Source organism: Salvelinus fontinalis, chromosome 6 (genome assembly GCF_029448725.1).
Source record: "Salvelinus fontinalis isolate EN_2023a chromosome 6, ASM2944872v1, whole genome shotgun sequence".
Lineage (NCBI taxonomy): Eukaryota > Metazoa > Chordata > Actinopteri > Salmoniformes > Salmonidae > Salvelinus > Salvelinus fontinalis.
Window position 1 is genome coordinate 50,823,549 of NC_074670.1, and position 16,808 is coordinate 50,840,356.

The 16,808-nt window shown below is 42.2% G+C and overlaps 1 protein-coding gene across 1 annotated transcript; it reads left to right on the forward strand.

Annotated features, from left to right (window-relative positions):
* The first annotated feature begins 885 nt into the window (after positions 1-885).
* arr3b (arrestin 3b, retinal (X-arrestin)) lies at positions 886-9,609 on the forward strand. Its single transcript, XM_055926918.1, has 16 exons — positions 886-2,200; positions 3,235-3,268; positions 4,331-4,361; positions 4,596-4,656; positions 4,756-4,800; positions 4,910-5,103; positions 5,324-5,383; positions 5,469-5,545; positions 5,669-5,804; positions 5,934-6,018; positions 6,104-6,176; positions 6,332-6,469; positions 6,596-6,703; positions 8,257-8,310; positions 8,476-8,505; positions 8,934-9,609. The coding sequence occupies exons 2-15, from the start codon at positions 3,261-3,263 to the stop codon at positions 8,486-8,488; spliced, it is 1,083 nt and encodes a 360-aa protein (XP_055782893.1). The 5' UTR covers positions 886-2,200; positions 3,235-3,260; the 3' UTR covers positions 8,489-8,505; positions 8,934-9,609.
* The last annotated feature ends 7,199 nt before the right edge of the window (positions 9,610-16,808 follow it).

The window sequence follows — 16,808 nt, forward strand, 5'->3', positions numbered from 1 at the left end:
CTGCACCATTCAAGTCAACAGATCAATTCACATTTCGCTGTGCCAGCCATCTGCACAAGACTTGGCTGAACAACCATCTGTTGTCCTGGCAACAACACGCACCCGAAACACAAGCCCTAATACCACTTTACACCATGTCTAACCCATACAAGAGGGACATTTTAATTTATTATTACTGTCTTAATAAACAAACACATTAACGTAACATATCATACATCTGCCCACATTCCTGATGCATTGATAACTTTTTATATGATAATACATGTTCAAAAGCTTTACTTCTATCAGGTTAAACAAAACAAGACTGAACAAAAGTCCACCTTTTGGTGGAATAAACAGACCATCCACTTGAGAGAACATTGTTCCTGGTTGGCTTTACCAGCCAATCAGAAATAGCAATCCAGACCGTGCTGTTTCTTAGTTCCCCTTTGAAACACTGGTGAGCTATTTCTTTGTGGAGACAGGACTGTGCACAATGAAAGAGTTAACCACATGAGAGAGTTTTAATGACATAACCACATGAAAGCATTTTAGTGGGGGCCTCGAGTGCATAGCAGTGCTAGCTGTGCCACTAGAGATTCTGGATTCTAGTCCAGGCTCTGTCGCAGCAGGCCGCGACCGGGAGACCCTTGGGGCGGCGCACAATTGGCCCAGCTAATGTGTACAGTGTTTCCTCCGACACATGGGTGTGGCTGGCTTCCGAGGTAAGTGGGCATTGTGTCAAGAAGCATTGCGGCTTGGTTGGGTTGTGTTTCGGAGGACGCACGGCTCTCGACCTTCGCCTCTCCCTAGTCTGTACTGGAGTTGCAGCGATGAGACAAGACTGTAACTACCAATTGGATACCACGAAATTGGGGAGAAAAAGGGGTGAGGAAAAAGTTAAGTAACATAACCACATGAAAGAGTTTTATTAACTTAACCACATGAGAGAGTTAAGTAACATAACCACATGAAAAAGTTTTAGTAACATAACCACATTAAAGAGTTAAGTAACATAACCACATTAAAGAGTTAAGTAACATAACCACATTAACATAACCACATTAAAGAGTTAAGTAACATAACCACATTAAAGAGTTTTATTAACATAACCACATGAGAGAGTTTTAGTCACATAACCACATGAAAAAGTTAAGTAAGAAAACCACTATTTGGCACATAATTATCTACTTAGCGGTTCATGATAAGATCTTAAGCAGACACACAGACAGATACACTGTCACGCCCTGACCATAGTTTGCTTTGTATGTTTTATGCTTTGTTTGGTCAGGGTGTGATCTGAGTGGGCATTCTATGTTGTATGTCTGGTTTGTCTATTTCTATGTGTTTGGCCTGATATGGTTCTCAATCAGAGACAGGTGTTTGCGTTGTCTCTGATTGGGAACCATATTTAGGTAGCCTGTTTTGTATTGTGGGTTGTGGGTGATTGTCTATATGTAGTGTTTAGTGTCAGCACTATTTGTTATAAAGCTTCACGGTCGTCGTTTATTGTTTTTGTATTAGTTTCGCAAAGTGTTCTCTTTCTATTAAAAGCAAGATGAACACATACCACGCTGCATATTGGTCCTCGGATCCTTCAAACTTTTCCTCAGGCGAGGAGGAAGAAGACAGCCGTGACATACAGACAGATAAAGACAGACAAACAGACACAGAAAAACAGACAGGAAGACACAGACAGAAAGACAGACACATGGCCTGTATGCCACAAATACTCACACTAGGGTGAAAGACTGGTACCCTTTTGGGCGGTGGCATCGCCAATGGTATTTCTATGCTTCTCTTCTGACTCATAGTTCAAGCCAAAGCACCACAGAGAATACAAGCCCAAAGTGGACCCAGACAGCATAACTCTCCCACAGAGATGTAGACTGACAAAGGGCAAGACCCTTGTTACATTATATTTCCTGTAATCCAACCAAATGCCCTCTACTCTTCACACCCATTCATTCAACAACACATTACTCAGGACCTAATCCCTTTAAGTCCCCTACTCTGCTTATTTTGAACCCTGTTGTATTCCCAAAACAGCAGCCAGCTAATTAATTAATAGGATTGGGCCTAAATGTAGTGTCCTATAACGTGCCGGGGAAGCTGAGGGGAGGGTGGCGAGGTTGAGAGGTCGAGTTATAAGACCGGAGGACGGGAGGTGAAGGACGCTCACAAACGCTCAGACGAAAGACACAGTCAGGACACTGAGGAGGTGAGTACACTGCAAGCCCCGGCTGACCCTGCTTTACATCCACAGCATAGCCTCCTGGGGAAAGATGACATCATGCATGGAGGATTATATCGTGCATGACACCATATTTTGTTTACATCTCAGAGAACTGTATTTGTGTTGAACCTATATCGTAAGTGATAATTATAATGTTGATTTTAGGAATGACTGACTAGAATATATAGATGGGTGTGCAGTGTAGCCTTCACTGCAAGGATGGAAAATAGTTTTCAGTTTGAGCAAGCTTTAGCTCTAACAGTGCTCAGGTTAGGGATGCACTGGAACAATAACCTCTACTCTGAGGCTGCCTAGGGATGGAATTGCCCACCTTGCCTTATGGAAGGAACATTTTGGCTTAATCTTTCATTGCTGATATAATGTATCTATCTAATGTTTTTAGAATTGACACTAGGCACAGAGTATAACGTTTTATTTATTGTAGACTCGGAAGGATTTTACCAACTTCTACCACCTTTGAATGGACAGGGCATGTGATGTGCCCATTTGAAAAATATTCATCCATCACCTGTATTGACAATCATTGTAGTATGTTTACATTGGCAGCCTCGGACAGGCTTAGACAGTGTACAGAGTTAAATCGGACCAGCGCAGATTTTAACAGCTTTAATACTTGCTGATAGGTTAAGTCCACTTATGGAGAACTTCAGACAAACCGGGAGGGTTAGCATCTTGAACAGTGTTTCTATGAAGTTGACTTGAATTTGTTACGACAGCCATTTGGGGGATTAATCTGACCTCAACTCAGATTAGGGGACCAGTGCATCGTTATGTTAATCTCCCCTCCTAGAGATTAGCTACGCTGGTTTAGACAAATCAAAGACTAATTCGTTTGTTTTCTACTCCCTTTGTCCTGCTTCACCATATAACTTATTTGCGATCTTATTTAGGAAAATGTTACAGTGCCTTTTCTGTTGCGTTGAGCTGTACTGTACTTGTTATTATATTGTAATGCTGTCCCGTATTGGCTTATTAACCATTCTTGTCTACCTCTACAGACAACCTAATCCAATTCACCACAGACATGGCAAAGTAAGTATCTTTTAAATTTACCCATCAACTAACAACGATGGCTAATTTATAATAATAATAATTAGGTGGGTGCTTATATTTGTCCTATTTCACACATGTACAAGTGTGTATTAATACGGATGTGCGAATTGGAAATTAGTTTTTTGCACATCCCAACTCTCCCTGACACCTAACCTATAGCACATTGCCTAAGGCTATCAGGGCTGTGTGACACCTCTGGGGCTTTATGTTAAGAGGATCCAGATAAATCCTGATTAGGACAGATCATCTCTGGATTAGATCCGGAATAGAGCAGTTTAAAACGAACAGCCCAGAGCCTAGCATACGCAAGGAAAGACGCAAGTAAATAGACAAGCGATGCACACTATATTGATGGTATAGTACTGATATAAAAAAATAGAAAAGGAATAGATAGGATTCTATTATTTATATTTAAAAAAAAATTAAGAACAAATTCTTATTTACAATGACGGCCTACCCCGGCAAACCCGGACAACACTGGGCCAATTGTGCGCCGCCCTATGGAACTCCCAATCACATCCGGATGTGATTTAGCCTGGATTCAAACCAGGGACTGTAGTGACGCCTCTTGCACTGAGATGCAGTGCCTTAGACCGCTGCGCTACTCGGGAGCCATTATGAGATATCGTTGGAAAACAACATATATGAGAAAATGAATATGCAAACCAAGTAATTGTCAACAACTCCTCAGTAATGTTTCTGTTGTAACCAGATCAAAGCGAACTATAGGTCAGGTTCCCCTTCAGACAGATCTATGGTTGCATACGTGTTATGTGAAGTTAGGGGGTTGTACCAGTAATGCCAGCGGCTCCCATGCCACCCTGGGTCCTAATCCATCCAGAGCCTCAGTGGGAGGAGGGAGGGATGGAGGGAGGGCGAGTGAGTATAGGCCTCATCCTTTAACTGGAGCTGACAACAGGCCAGTTAGGGTAGGTCACTATAAATTAAGCAACGTACTGGGATGTCCGACCATGAAACAGATTTGTTGAATCCAATCTAGAATCTAAACTCCTAACTCTTCCTATCATCCTCCCTCTGTAGAGTCTACAAGAAGACCAGCGGCAACGAATCGGTAAGAACCCCCTTTGACATCATCACTGAGGGACACACTGGTCAGGGCCTGCTCTGATGCACTTATCGCTTAACAGAGCAGGAATCCATAGGCTTTCTCCAACAGAGCCAACCTATATGTATACAGTACTGTGATTCTTCTGGCTCCATCAAGATAACTGATATTAGACCTATCCATATGGTGTTGATGTCAGGCAGGAAGTAACCTCTTGCTTTCCTTTTCCCTTTTTCCTAGATTGCTCTCTACCTGGGGAAGAGAGACTTTGTGGACCATGTGGAGAGTGTTGACGTTGTCGGTGTGTTATAAAGTTCTCTGAATATCTTTAGGCGTTACTGCTCTTTACAGAGTAGTGTAAATGTGAGTGTGTGTGTTATATCTACATCTTCTCTTGCAGATGGGGTGATCAAGGTAGACCCCGCTGAACTTGAAGGCAGGAAAGGTAACATTCAGTTGATTTCACTGTATCTATTGAACCCTGAAAACATGCATGAAGTCACATTCAACCAATCGAGGTTCAGTCTTAATACCGAAGCCCTATCTTTCTGCAGTATGGGTGTATCTGGCATGCGCCTTCCGTTATGGTAGTGACGACCTGGATGTGATCGGACTGTCATTCAGAAAAGACATCTGGGTTAAAAGGATGCAGATCTACCCTGTTGTTGACACCAAACCACCCAACACCCCCATGCAGGAGGCCCTCCTGAAGAAATGCGGAGACCAAGGCCATCCCTTCACTTTCACTGTGAGTCTCACTGTGTTGCCTTCCATCTCATCCTTCACATGGCATCCCACAATATGTCAGTGCAGAGCTCACTGTTCAGCCACACAAAGTGTGATTACGGTCCACTCTCTTAGACGGTGTTGGAAACCACATCAGAGGCTTCAGGGAATGAATGGACATACTAGACTGTTGGTTTGTATCTATTCACATCTCATCACTTCTTCCTTCCTGTCCATTTCAGATTGATACCAACCTGCCATGCTCAGTCGGCCTTCAGCCTGCACCAGAGGATGCTGGCAAGGTACGTTAGTTTCTCTCTTTCTTTCGCTCTTTCAATCTCTCGTTTTAAACCTTTCATTAAAGACAAATGTTTTCTACCCCTGCAGTCTTGTGGTGTTGACTATGAGGTGAAAGCATACATCGCCAAGGAGGCAGATGACCCTGATGAGAAAATTAGCAAGAAGTATGTATTAGTGGAATGCCACAAATTTCACACAACTGTACAGTACATGCCATTTGCTGTTGCTAGGAATCAGATTATTGTGTATTCTGATGGTTTTCTCCCTCTCTTCCTCTCTCCTGTCAGGGACACTTGCCGTCTGATAATTCGCAAGATCCAGTTTGCCCCAGGCAAAGTTGCTGCAGGACCAAAGGCTGACATCAGCAAGAACTTCATGATGTCTGACAAGCCAGTCCACCTGGAGGCCTCCATAGAGAAGGAGGTAGGCCTGTAGACTTTTATTCTGTAAGCCTAGGAGAACATTGATTACTGTGCTAGTTTTCTATTGATGGGTCATTCTGTATGATACCTTTTGATTTGAACATGTTTGCTTTGATTTGGTGACCTTCAGCTCTATTTCCATGGAGACCCAATCCCTGTAAATGTCAAAATCAACAATGAAACCACCAAAGTGGTGAAGAAAATAAAAATTACAGGTGAGTGGTTGTGACGCGAGTTCTCATTGCGTTTGTACATGTGTTTCAAATCTTGATTATGGCTGAAACATCTCTTTCTGACCAGTTGAGCAGACAACAGAGGTGTTGCTTTACCAGTCTGATAAATATTCCAAGACGGTTCTTACTGAGGAATTTGCGTAAGTCAAGAACACATTCATTCCATTACTACTGCAATCTAGAATTACTAAGCCTTATGTCTATCTTACCCCAATACTCAAACAATAATAAAGTATATTTGGATTTTCACTGTTGGTGGATCACAACTTCCTGTTTGTGTGGTCGTCCTGTGCAGGGAGGAAATAAAAGGTGAATCCACCCTGGAGAAGACGTTCACGGTGATCCCTCTGCTGTCCAACAACAAAGAGAAGCGTGGTCTGGCCGTGGACGGCAGACTAAAGGATGAGGATACCAACCTGGCTTCCACCACAATGTGAGTCAGTGGGTTCTCCAAGACATAGCTCAACCACACCCTCCTTTCCTTCTGTAGATGATGATTAAAAAAAACATTTACTGCATTTAAATGCCTGCCTCCTTGTCCTGTCCTCCCCTCTCCTAGCATCCGTCCTGGCATGGATAAAGGAATGCAGGGAATCATGGTCTCTTACAAAATCAAGGTGAACCTCTTGGTCTCCAGCGGAGGCCTCTTGGGAGGCCTAACAGCCAGGTAAGAACCGGAGTTGATATATGACATACATGTATATACTGAACAAAAATGTAAACGCAACATGGAAAGTGTTGGTCCCATGTTTCATGAGCTGAAAGAAAAGATCCCAGAAATGAACTATATGCATAAAAAGCGTATTTCTCTCAAATGTTGTGCACAAATTTGTTTACATCCCTGTAAGTGAGCATTTCTCATTTGCCAAGATAATCCATCAGCCTGACAGGTGTGGCATATCAAGACGCTGATTAAACAGCATGATCATTCCACAGGTGCACGTTGTGCTGGGTACAATAAAAGGCCACTCTAAAATGTGCAGTTTTGTTACACAAGACAATGCCTCAGATGTCTCCAAGGTTGAGGGAGAGTGCAGTTGGAATGTCCACCAGAGCTGTTGCCAGAGAATTGAGTTCATTTCTCTACCAATGTTGTTTTAGAGAATTTGGCAGTACGTCCAACCGGCTTTAACAACCACAGACCATGTGTAATCACGCCAGCCCAGGACCTCCACATCTGATTTCTTCACCTGCAGGATTGTCTGACACTAGTCACCCGGACAACTGATGAAACTGAGTTTGCACAACCGAAGAATTTCTGCACAAACTGTCAGAAATAGTCTCAGGGAAGTTCATCTACGTGCTCGTCGTCCTCACCAGGGTCTTGACTTAACTGCAGTTCGGCATTGTAACCGACTTCGGTGGGCAAATGCTCACCGATGAATCCGAGGCAGGCACTGTAAACGGGCAGATGGCAGACAGCGTGCATGGCATTGTATGGGTGAGCGGTTTGCTGATGTCAACGTTGTCAACAGAGTGCCCCATGGTGGCAGTGGGGTTATGGTATGTGCAGGCATAAGCTACGGACAATGAACACAATTGCAATTTGGCAATTTGAATGCACAGAGATACCGTGACGAGATCCTAAGGCCCATTGTCGTGCCATTCATCTGCTGCCATCGCCGCATGTTTCAGCATGATAATGCACGGTCCCATGTCACAAGGATCTGTACACAATTCCTGGATGCTGAAAATGTCCCAGTTCTTCCATGGCCTGCATACTCACCAAAAATGTCACCCACTGAGTATGTTTGGGATGCTCTGGATCGACGTGTATGACCGCGTGTTCCAGTTCCCGCCAATATCCAGCAACTTTGCACAGCGATTGAAGAAGAGTGGGACAACATTCCACAGGCCACAATCAACAGCCTGATCAACTCTATGTGAAGGAGATGTGTCGCGCTGCATGAGGCAAATAGTGGTCACAACAGATACTGGCTGGTTTTCTGATCCACGCCCGTATCCTACCTTTTATTAAGGTATCTGTGACCAACAGATCGATATCTTTATTCCCAGTCATGTGAAATCCATAGATTAGGCCCTAATTTATTGTTCAATTGACTGATGTCCTTACATGAACTGTAAGTCAGTAAAATCTTTGAAATGGTTACATGTTGCGTTTATATTTTTCTTCAGTGTATATACATACTGTGTGTTAGTGAGGCATTGTTGGACAGATTATGTTGCCCACTGACAATGTAAATGTTTGTTTCGCCACAGTGATGTCGGAGTAGAAGTCCCCTTGATATTGATGTCCCCCAAACCCGCAGATGTGTAAGTACAACTCTACTATGTGGTTAATCAGTGTGACATGGCTGATTAATGTGTGATGATATTCTGGCATGTGTGACTATTTCAGTTTTTCCAATGATTCAATATTTTCCAATTGTTTCCATAAGAATTCTGATCTTATGTGTTTGTGCATTTCTTGAACTACAGCCCAGTGGAGTAAATGCCTCTGTAGCGCAGGTGAGGTCACTCCCAATGTAACATGTTTTAGGCCTGATGTTCACTTCTTCAAGGGATGCCAAAGCTATATTTGGCAACAATGGGAAAGGGTTGAAATTTTTGCATGGAAAAGAAATGTTTTGCGTTGCCCTTAGGAGATGCAATCAAGGTATAGAATTACACCAGCCTTAGCTCTTAAGTAAAGAAGTGCACAATGTCGACACAATGTATCCTCTTGCTAGGCTAAAGTATTGTGTTGCAAAATGAACACATACTTGGATAAATATGCCAGTTAAAGATGATAGAGATTCTACTGCAGCACAGTGCACAAGATATCGCGGTTTGATAGTGGACTCAAAAGAAAGAAAGAATTGAACAGAACCACATATTCAAGCAATTCCTTGTCAGATAGCTGATGTGATGTTGTTTGTCCATGTGTCCCCCTCTAGTACGGATATCAAATTTGAGTAGATTCCTCAACAGAAGATGCAGAAGGGCAACAAGGAAGAGAAACCACGACAGACAGCAGACTCAGACACACTTAAAGGCCAACTGACGCCAGAGAAACTAAACACCAATAGGAAAACACAGAAAACACCCGAGACTATCATAATATGCATTTTCTTTTTACTCTCTTCCCACTTAGCACACAATGGTTGAGTTAACGTTGTTCCCACGTCATTTCAACTAAATGACTTTGAACCAACGTGAAATTGATGTTTGTGCCCAAACCTTTCTTCAACATTAAATCGATTGATAAGGGCACATGCATTCTACACCAATCACACACACTGGGATGATGTCATTTCCCAGATAGACGAGGGAGCTCAGAACCCCCTTTAACGAAACACATAAAACACAATTCATTACTAGCCACTATAGGTCAACATGTAATTTCTATCGTTTTAAATGTTTGCCTTTTACAAGTGAACTCTGCAATAAAGAATATATAATAACTTGTGCAACAAAAATTCTAAGCTATCTCAAAAGGAACAAACTTGTTTTAGTAGCGTTTATGTGTTAAATGGATGGATGGGCAGCGGTATGTGGGGACAAGACTGTGCAGGAACCTGATGGGCGCAATCTTAATACAACTGAAAAATATTAAAAGATGTTCACCTCCTACTTCCTGTGTCAAGTCTTCATGTGTATCTGCTCACTGTATTCTTCTGTTGGGTCACCGCTTCTTTCCTCTGATGATGATTAGCAATGCCCCACAGCCATCAAAGTCTCTCCAAACCTTTCAAAGCAATAAGCTCTTGGATTTTGTCAACCTTAAAATCACCAAAGACTGACAACGATAAACCAACATTCAACCACACCCCCAAAAAATTATCAAGACAGCATGGTTCTCAAATGGCTCAAACAAATGACCGATGCAGCAACACTGCACAGCCAATACACACAGAGGACATTCAGGTACAAACAGGACTGGGGTGCTTTTAATCTTTTACATGCTCACCGCTAATTAGGGTCCCCTGGGAAACATGATCGAAAATGATGGTTACTACCGTGTCACACATGGCTAATGCAGTTACATAGGCCCACAGCCCAATAATTTAGAACATTTAAACCATCACATATGACATTTTACAACATAAGATATTGCTTGCAACAAAGAAAATTGTAAGCCTCCAATCATGTGGCCCCGACACTTTCTTTTGAAAAATAGCGCCATCACCTGTCCATTACACACACTTAGGGAACAATACCTCACTCTTATTTCTAAGGTACAAAAATATCAAAATACACAATGTACCTTCAGTGGTACACATATGATCTCACATAATACAGTTTGGTACCTTTTAGGGTACATGTGCAGATAATCTAGTATAATGGTACCCAATATTTTGAATATAAAGGTACAATCATCACACTTTCAATGTACGATGAAGGTACATTTCTGTTTCCCTAGGTACGAACATATTTTGTGTACCCACAACTCTTGATGGTACCGATCTGTACCTTTGCTTATCAGAAAAGCATTGTATTGAAGAAAGGTTCAACGATACATTTTTGCCACCTAAAATGAACAGCTTTGTCACTGCGATGGTACTCTAAAAAGGCAAATTTGTACCATAATCATATTTCCCAGCATGCTCTACTGTAGGTAGACTTTTTAAAATTGTTTTTAATATCTGTGGTTTTGCATGTACATTGATTGATTGATTTATTGATTGATCAATCTTATGCTACACAAAGACAAATAACATCAATTAGTTAGATTTTTTGCACCTGTTAATGAAATGGCTGTTCGAGTTTTTAAATAGCTTAGGTAGTCTCCTCACAATGTTTCCAACCCTGGCAGTCATTCTAAATGCAGGTTGCGGGTGAACCGTTGGATATCTTAATTATTAACTTGCTGGATTCCGATAGGAATTACACATCACTTTGCAAGCCAGCATAATGTGTTTTGCAGGTAAGGTTGAAAACTCACGTAACTTTCCCAGGTTTCCAGAAATCCTGTTTGGAAAAGGAGGAAATCCAGAATCCTTCAAACAGGATTTCTAAGAATTTGGGAAATGTTACTGGAATTTTGCAACCCCACTTGCAGGCCTGATGTGGCCTGTAAATCATGAGGTTCAGGCCACTGTATTAGGGTAAAATTAGGCCTCAAAATAAGGCCTTCTGAGATGTGTAATGTATTGTCATAAAGAGTTTCATTTTAATGATAACTTACACCTAGGAACTCACTTGGTGAAGGCCACTGGACTGAACATTTATGAATTCAACAACCATGTCTTTGTCACTAACAAATACAGTTATGGGTGGTAACTCTACGATTCACTCAAAAAGGCAAGGCACACTGGGAAATTATATTGGAGGCGTGATTTAGTTGGGCCGTGGTTTTCAGTTATTTTTGGCCACCCAAGAGTAGAAGTGTTGTATCAGTTTAAGTGATCTATGTCAGAGGTACCTTTTTACTACTTTCAGTTAACAAATGGCTTTGTCACTGTGGTGGTTCCCAATAATGGCAAAATGTACTTTTTCTAAAAGCACACTTTTGAATGTGTGAGGTATACCGTATGTAAGAAAGGTACTATCTGAGGCATGAACTGGGGTAAAATTATGTACTTGTAACTAAAGGTACAAGTTACGTACCTTACAGGGTACCACCCCGGTGACAAGCTACTGTACACCATTAGGAACAAATCTAAACCTTTTTTTCTAAGAGTGTAGCTAAGACTTTTTGGTTTGTAGTCTGTCCGCCAGGGCACACCGGCTCTCTAATCACAATTTAACATGACAAACCAGCAGCAGGTATACACACCCAGAGGAGTACGGTAGTGTGGAGAATGGCACGAGGCAGAAATAATGGTGCTAAATACAAACCTTTGTCTCCAAAATACAAGCCTACTAATTTCACGTATGAATCAGCTACGAGAGTGATGGTTACCTTCTCCATTTCTTAAAAATCTTGAGATGGAATCGGTTAGGGAAAGCTCAGAAATCGAACCAGACGAAAGTGAGCATCAATCAATCAATCAAGTTTATTTTATATAGCCCTTCGTACATCAGCTAATGTCTTGAAGTGCTGTACAGAGACCCAGCCTAAAACCCCAAACAGCTAGAATGCAGGTGTAGAAGCACGAAGATACCAGCGTTTTCAGGTGTGATGAAGACTTCCGAGCTGCACCCCAATGAGCAGGATAATGCCTCAGAGGACTCTGGCCCAGTGGGTATAAGATTCTTGGACAAAGGGGATCTTTTGGCAGACACATATGTGGAGCTGGGTACTGTTAACGCAGTCAAACTATCCAGAAGTGGACTGGTGTTGATTTTCTGTCTGTCCGCGTCACATGCCTTGGGACGAAATCTGTCTTGCTTTGCTCTCCGGAGCAGAGCGCCACTGAAGGGACTGATAACTGGAGTGGAGTTGTGTTTCGATGTGTATCAACTGAAGATGATCTCGCCGTTTGGTGCGTAGCAGACTGTTGGCGAGCACGAGACTGAGGAGACCCTGTCTGTCCTTTTTAATTTTGATGCAGAGTTTTTGCCTGATAAAGTCATGTAAAGCATGTCAGTTATCCAGTGAGAGATTTTATTCCAAGCCCACCCACTACGGTGTTCTAGTTGTCAAGTGCATGGTCATGTTGCAGCAGTGTGTAGGTGGGAGATTCTGAGACGTAAGAAGTGTGCAGGAGGGCATGGGACAAAGGAGTGTGTAGTTTTGTTGGAAAAAGCTGTGTGTGACAATTGTGGGGATGTCCATGTTGCTGGGGATCAGACGTGTCCGGTGCAAGAGAGACAGGTTGAGGTTGCCAGGGTTTGAGCAGAGCAGAATGTGTCATATGCTGAAACAGTGAGGAAAGTAGAGGATGATGGGCAAAGGGCGAGGGAGCCTGAGCGGGTCCCTGTGAGTTAAGCCAGTAGTAAGTGACCTGAATAGTTTGTATTTTAGTGAGGTTTGTTTCTTGGCGTTTATTGCTATGTTCACTAATTGTACTGCTCAGATGGAACGGAAATCTCAGAAGATTGATTTGATAGTAGCACCAGCAGGTATGTTTTGGGGTGTGAGAGATTTTAGTGCTTTTAGGGGTTTTGAGAGAAAGGGTTCCATCCTCACAGGTCGACGACCTGATGTAGGATATGTTAGTAGTGGGAAGGGGTGGTGGGTTTGTTGGGGATGGTGGTGTATATGTAGGGTTAGATAGTGGTGCAATATCTTTTTTCCCATTCCCCTTTCCCAACAAAGCAATATAGTCTGGCAGAAAACCACATGAAGAAGAAGCACCCAGCTAACAACAAACATTCCCACAACTTTAGAGAATGTTCCCTTAAGAGTCTCATTAGGTCATTAACTAACATTTTCATATGAATGTTTCTGTGATGTGTAAGTAATGTTTCCAAGAGACCATTGCCTAAATGTCAAATAGAATTTACCCAGAACATTGTTGCAATGTTCTCAGAATATAAGATACAGTATGAATGTTCTAGACGCCTTTCATGGGAACGTTGAAAGACCATTAACGTGTCCAGTTTTCTGTAGATTAGGAGAATATTCCATCAACGTCCCACCAAATTGGACACATGAATGTTCTTGAATAGTCCCATAAAACACGTCTAGAACATTAATGTTGTATATTCTAAGAATATTGTAACCATGCTCTAGATAAGTTCTCGATAACATTAAGGGAATGAGAAAATTTGAATAATTTTGAATGCAGCAGAATGCTTTTTGGAACTTTACAGCCGAGGCATTGCAAGAAATCCTGCAAAGAACTTTACGCCCTGAGCCTGTGCAAGGTATGTGACTTGAACTGTAATGCGACTGAAGGAGTGGGATGTCTATTTTTGTAGGATGACGTTTTTTTCCCTTTTCCTACAATGGATATTTTCTTCTATAGTTTACCACCTGCACAGTAGGAGGCGGCATATGCCTCTAACGATTGTTTTATGGACTACTATACCCTAATACCATAAAAGAAGAAGATGAAGAAGAAGAATGCAACAAAACCTTGGCTAGCGTTACGAAAGATGATGGATAAATAAGATCGTTTACTTAGGTTGTTTACCTTTTAAATTTTTTATTGTCATGGTTCCTGTGTAAGTGGCCATTTCCTCTCTCGCATGAGCATGCTTTTCCCCATGAGCATGATTTTTTCCCCTGTGTGAGCTCACAATTCCTCCATAATATCTGGCATGCTCACACGAGAGAGAGAACAGCTGGCTCTGGTCTACTTATTGCCCCCTCCTGCAGCCCCACCCACCACGACCAGAAATGTTTTTGCCAGTGAGATGTCCCTATGTCCCTATGAGGGACCGGGGCAATAAGTAGACCAAAGTTGCCCGGCCCCGATCAGAAAAAATTCTGCAAAGCTATATGGAATTGTTGAAGAAGGTCATACCAAGAATATTTTAGCTATTTTATTTAGAATTTTAAGACCCCTTGAAGTATAAAAAATAAATATACAAAAATGATTTGATCTTTTTTTGGGGGGGGGGCTTCTACTATTAGCCCATACTAATGCATTGAATAATAGATTCACTACATCAAACAACAAATAGTCCCCCAAAAAATCTAAAGGAAGTTTGTTCTGAAGTGTCTTTAACCCCTTATTTTTAGCACTAAACAGTCTCCATATATACAGTCAGTGGCAATTTTAGCATGTAAATCTTGGTGGGACAACTGAAGCTAGAATATTGCGCAAGGTCCCCATGAGTGACAGAATACTGAGCCAATCACGATGCAATGCTCCTATTTTCTGCTGGCCCGCCCCACCACCACATAAAGCACTGAGCTAGGCTGAAACACCTTCATTTTTGAGCTGCCTTACTCAAGAAAACAAAAAAGAGACCATGGTTGTATGCGGCTTTATTAACTCAATTATATATATCTTTTTTACATTGTTTGCAAACTGATATGTGACACATATTAATGCCAAAATAACATGTTTATATATATATATATATTGAAATAGATGTGGGTCTCAAAACAGGTGGGCCTCTGCCCTGTACTTCCATTGATTTTTTCAACAGGACCTTCAGGCCTGTGGGTGCCCTGGAGCAAAACAACGAACATGTAGGTGTTCGCGAGAGTCTCACCTTTCCACATAGGGGTCATATTATTGTGTAGCCCAAACTTTTTGGCGCTACAGACAGAAGTTGGCAGATCGGCTGTACCAATTTCACCATCGTGAGAGTCTCATCTTTCCATAGCGGGGTCATAATAGTTTGTAGGCCAAACCGTTCGTACAGACGATTTGCGAGAATACCAATTTTCGTGATGTCTCATGGTCTGACAAACACCGCTCTAGCTCTGTCACCTTTCACCGCAGCTTCGGAAGTGTTACATACGGTGGATTGAGACGCATCCAATGCAACAACAAAAAACATCTCTAGTTTAAACTGACAGATTTTTATGGGGATTTTTGTATTATGCTAATAAGATTTGAAAAGTGGGGAGACCGTTGCAGTGAGAGACATGGAGAAGGCAGAGATGTTAGCCCAGCCATTTGTAAAGGTGCAGCATAGGAGAGAGCGAGTCAAAGGAGCACATCCGGAGTCCCCTTTTTACATTGGCTGAGATGAAGAGAGTGATAGCTAAAGCTGGGGTAACATCTTCTGGGAAGGACGAGATGTGTTACATCATGATGGCTCATCTCAGTGACACTTCAATGTGAAAATTATTGGGCTTTTACAATAAGGTGTGGGAGGAAGGGAAACTACCTGACAGTTGGAAGCAGGCTGTAGTGGTGCCAATATGGAAACCAGGGAAATCCCTTCTAATACTTTCATCAAGCTATAGGCTGATAGGACTGACATCTCATGTATGTAAACTTATGAAAAGGATGATAACATAAAGGCTGACTTACTTCCTGGAGAGCAGAGGCCTGATGTCACCAGATCAAAGCGGGTTCAGGAAAGGCAGGGGAACAATGGATCCTGCACTGTGCCTTGAGTCAGTCATATGGAAGGCACAGGGAAATAAGGAGGTGGTGGTAGCCATTTTCTTCAATATAGAGAAGGCATTTGATTTGATATCATATGGAAGGAAGGCTTACTTATCAAACTGAATATCATGGGGGTAGGAGGAAGAGTTTTTTACTGGATAAAGGATTTTTGGGGGGGTCGATTAATACAAGTGAGGGTGGGGAGCTCTATGTCAGAAAGTTGTGAGTTAGATAATGGTACCCCCCAGGGAAGTGTCATTAGTTCTTTGTTGTTCTCCATTATGATTGAGGATGTATTCTCCCAGGTGAGACCACATATTGGTAGGTTATTGTTTGCGGATGATGGGGCGCTGTGAAAGAGAATAATAAATATTCCCCATACAGCCGGGAGAGTTCAAGAAGCGATCAGTGAAGTGGAGCAGTGGTCCCTCATGTGGGGCTTCAAGTTCTCCGTTGAGAAAACACAGACTGTGTTTTTTACTAGGAGGAAGCTTGGCAAGGAAATGTGCCTGAAGATGTACGGAAGGAATCTGGAGAGGGTGGGAGTTTTCAGTTTCCTGGGGGTCTGGTTAGACACTCGAATGACATGGGCGGAGCATATCAACAGAGTAGTTGTCAAAGGAAAGAAATATTGAATGTGATGCGTTGCCTTTCAGGAATGGTGTGGGTGGGTGCAGATAGAATGGCGTTTAAAATTCTATATATGGTGCTGTAAAGATCATCACTGGACCATGAAAGTGTAGCATATGGATCAGCAGCTCAGACATCTTTGAAAAAAGCTACAGTAGATCTAATCCAGGTTCAAGCCCCAATAATATGTTGTGGAGCTGTCAGGACCTCCCCGGTGGCAGCTCTGCAGCTAGAGTTGGGAGTGATGCTGTTAAAGTTAAGAAGATAACAACTATCATGACACATTGGGTAAATCTTCAA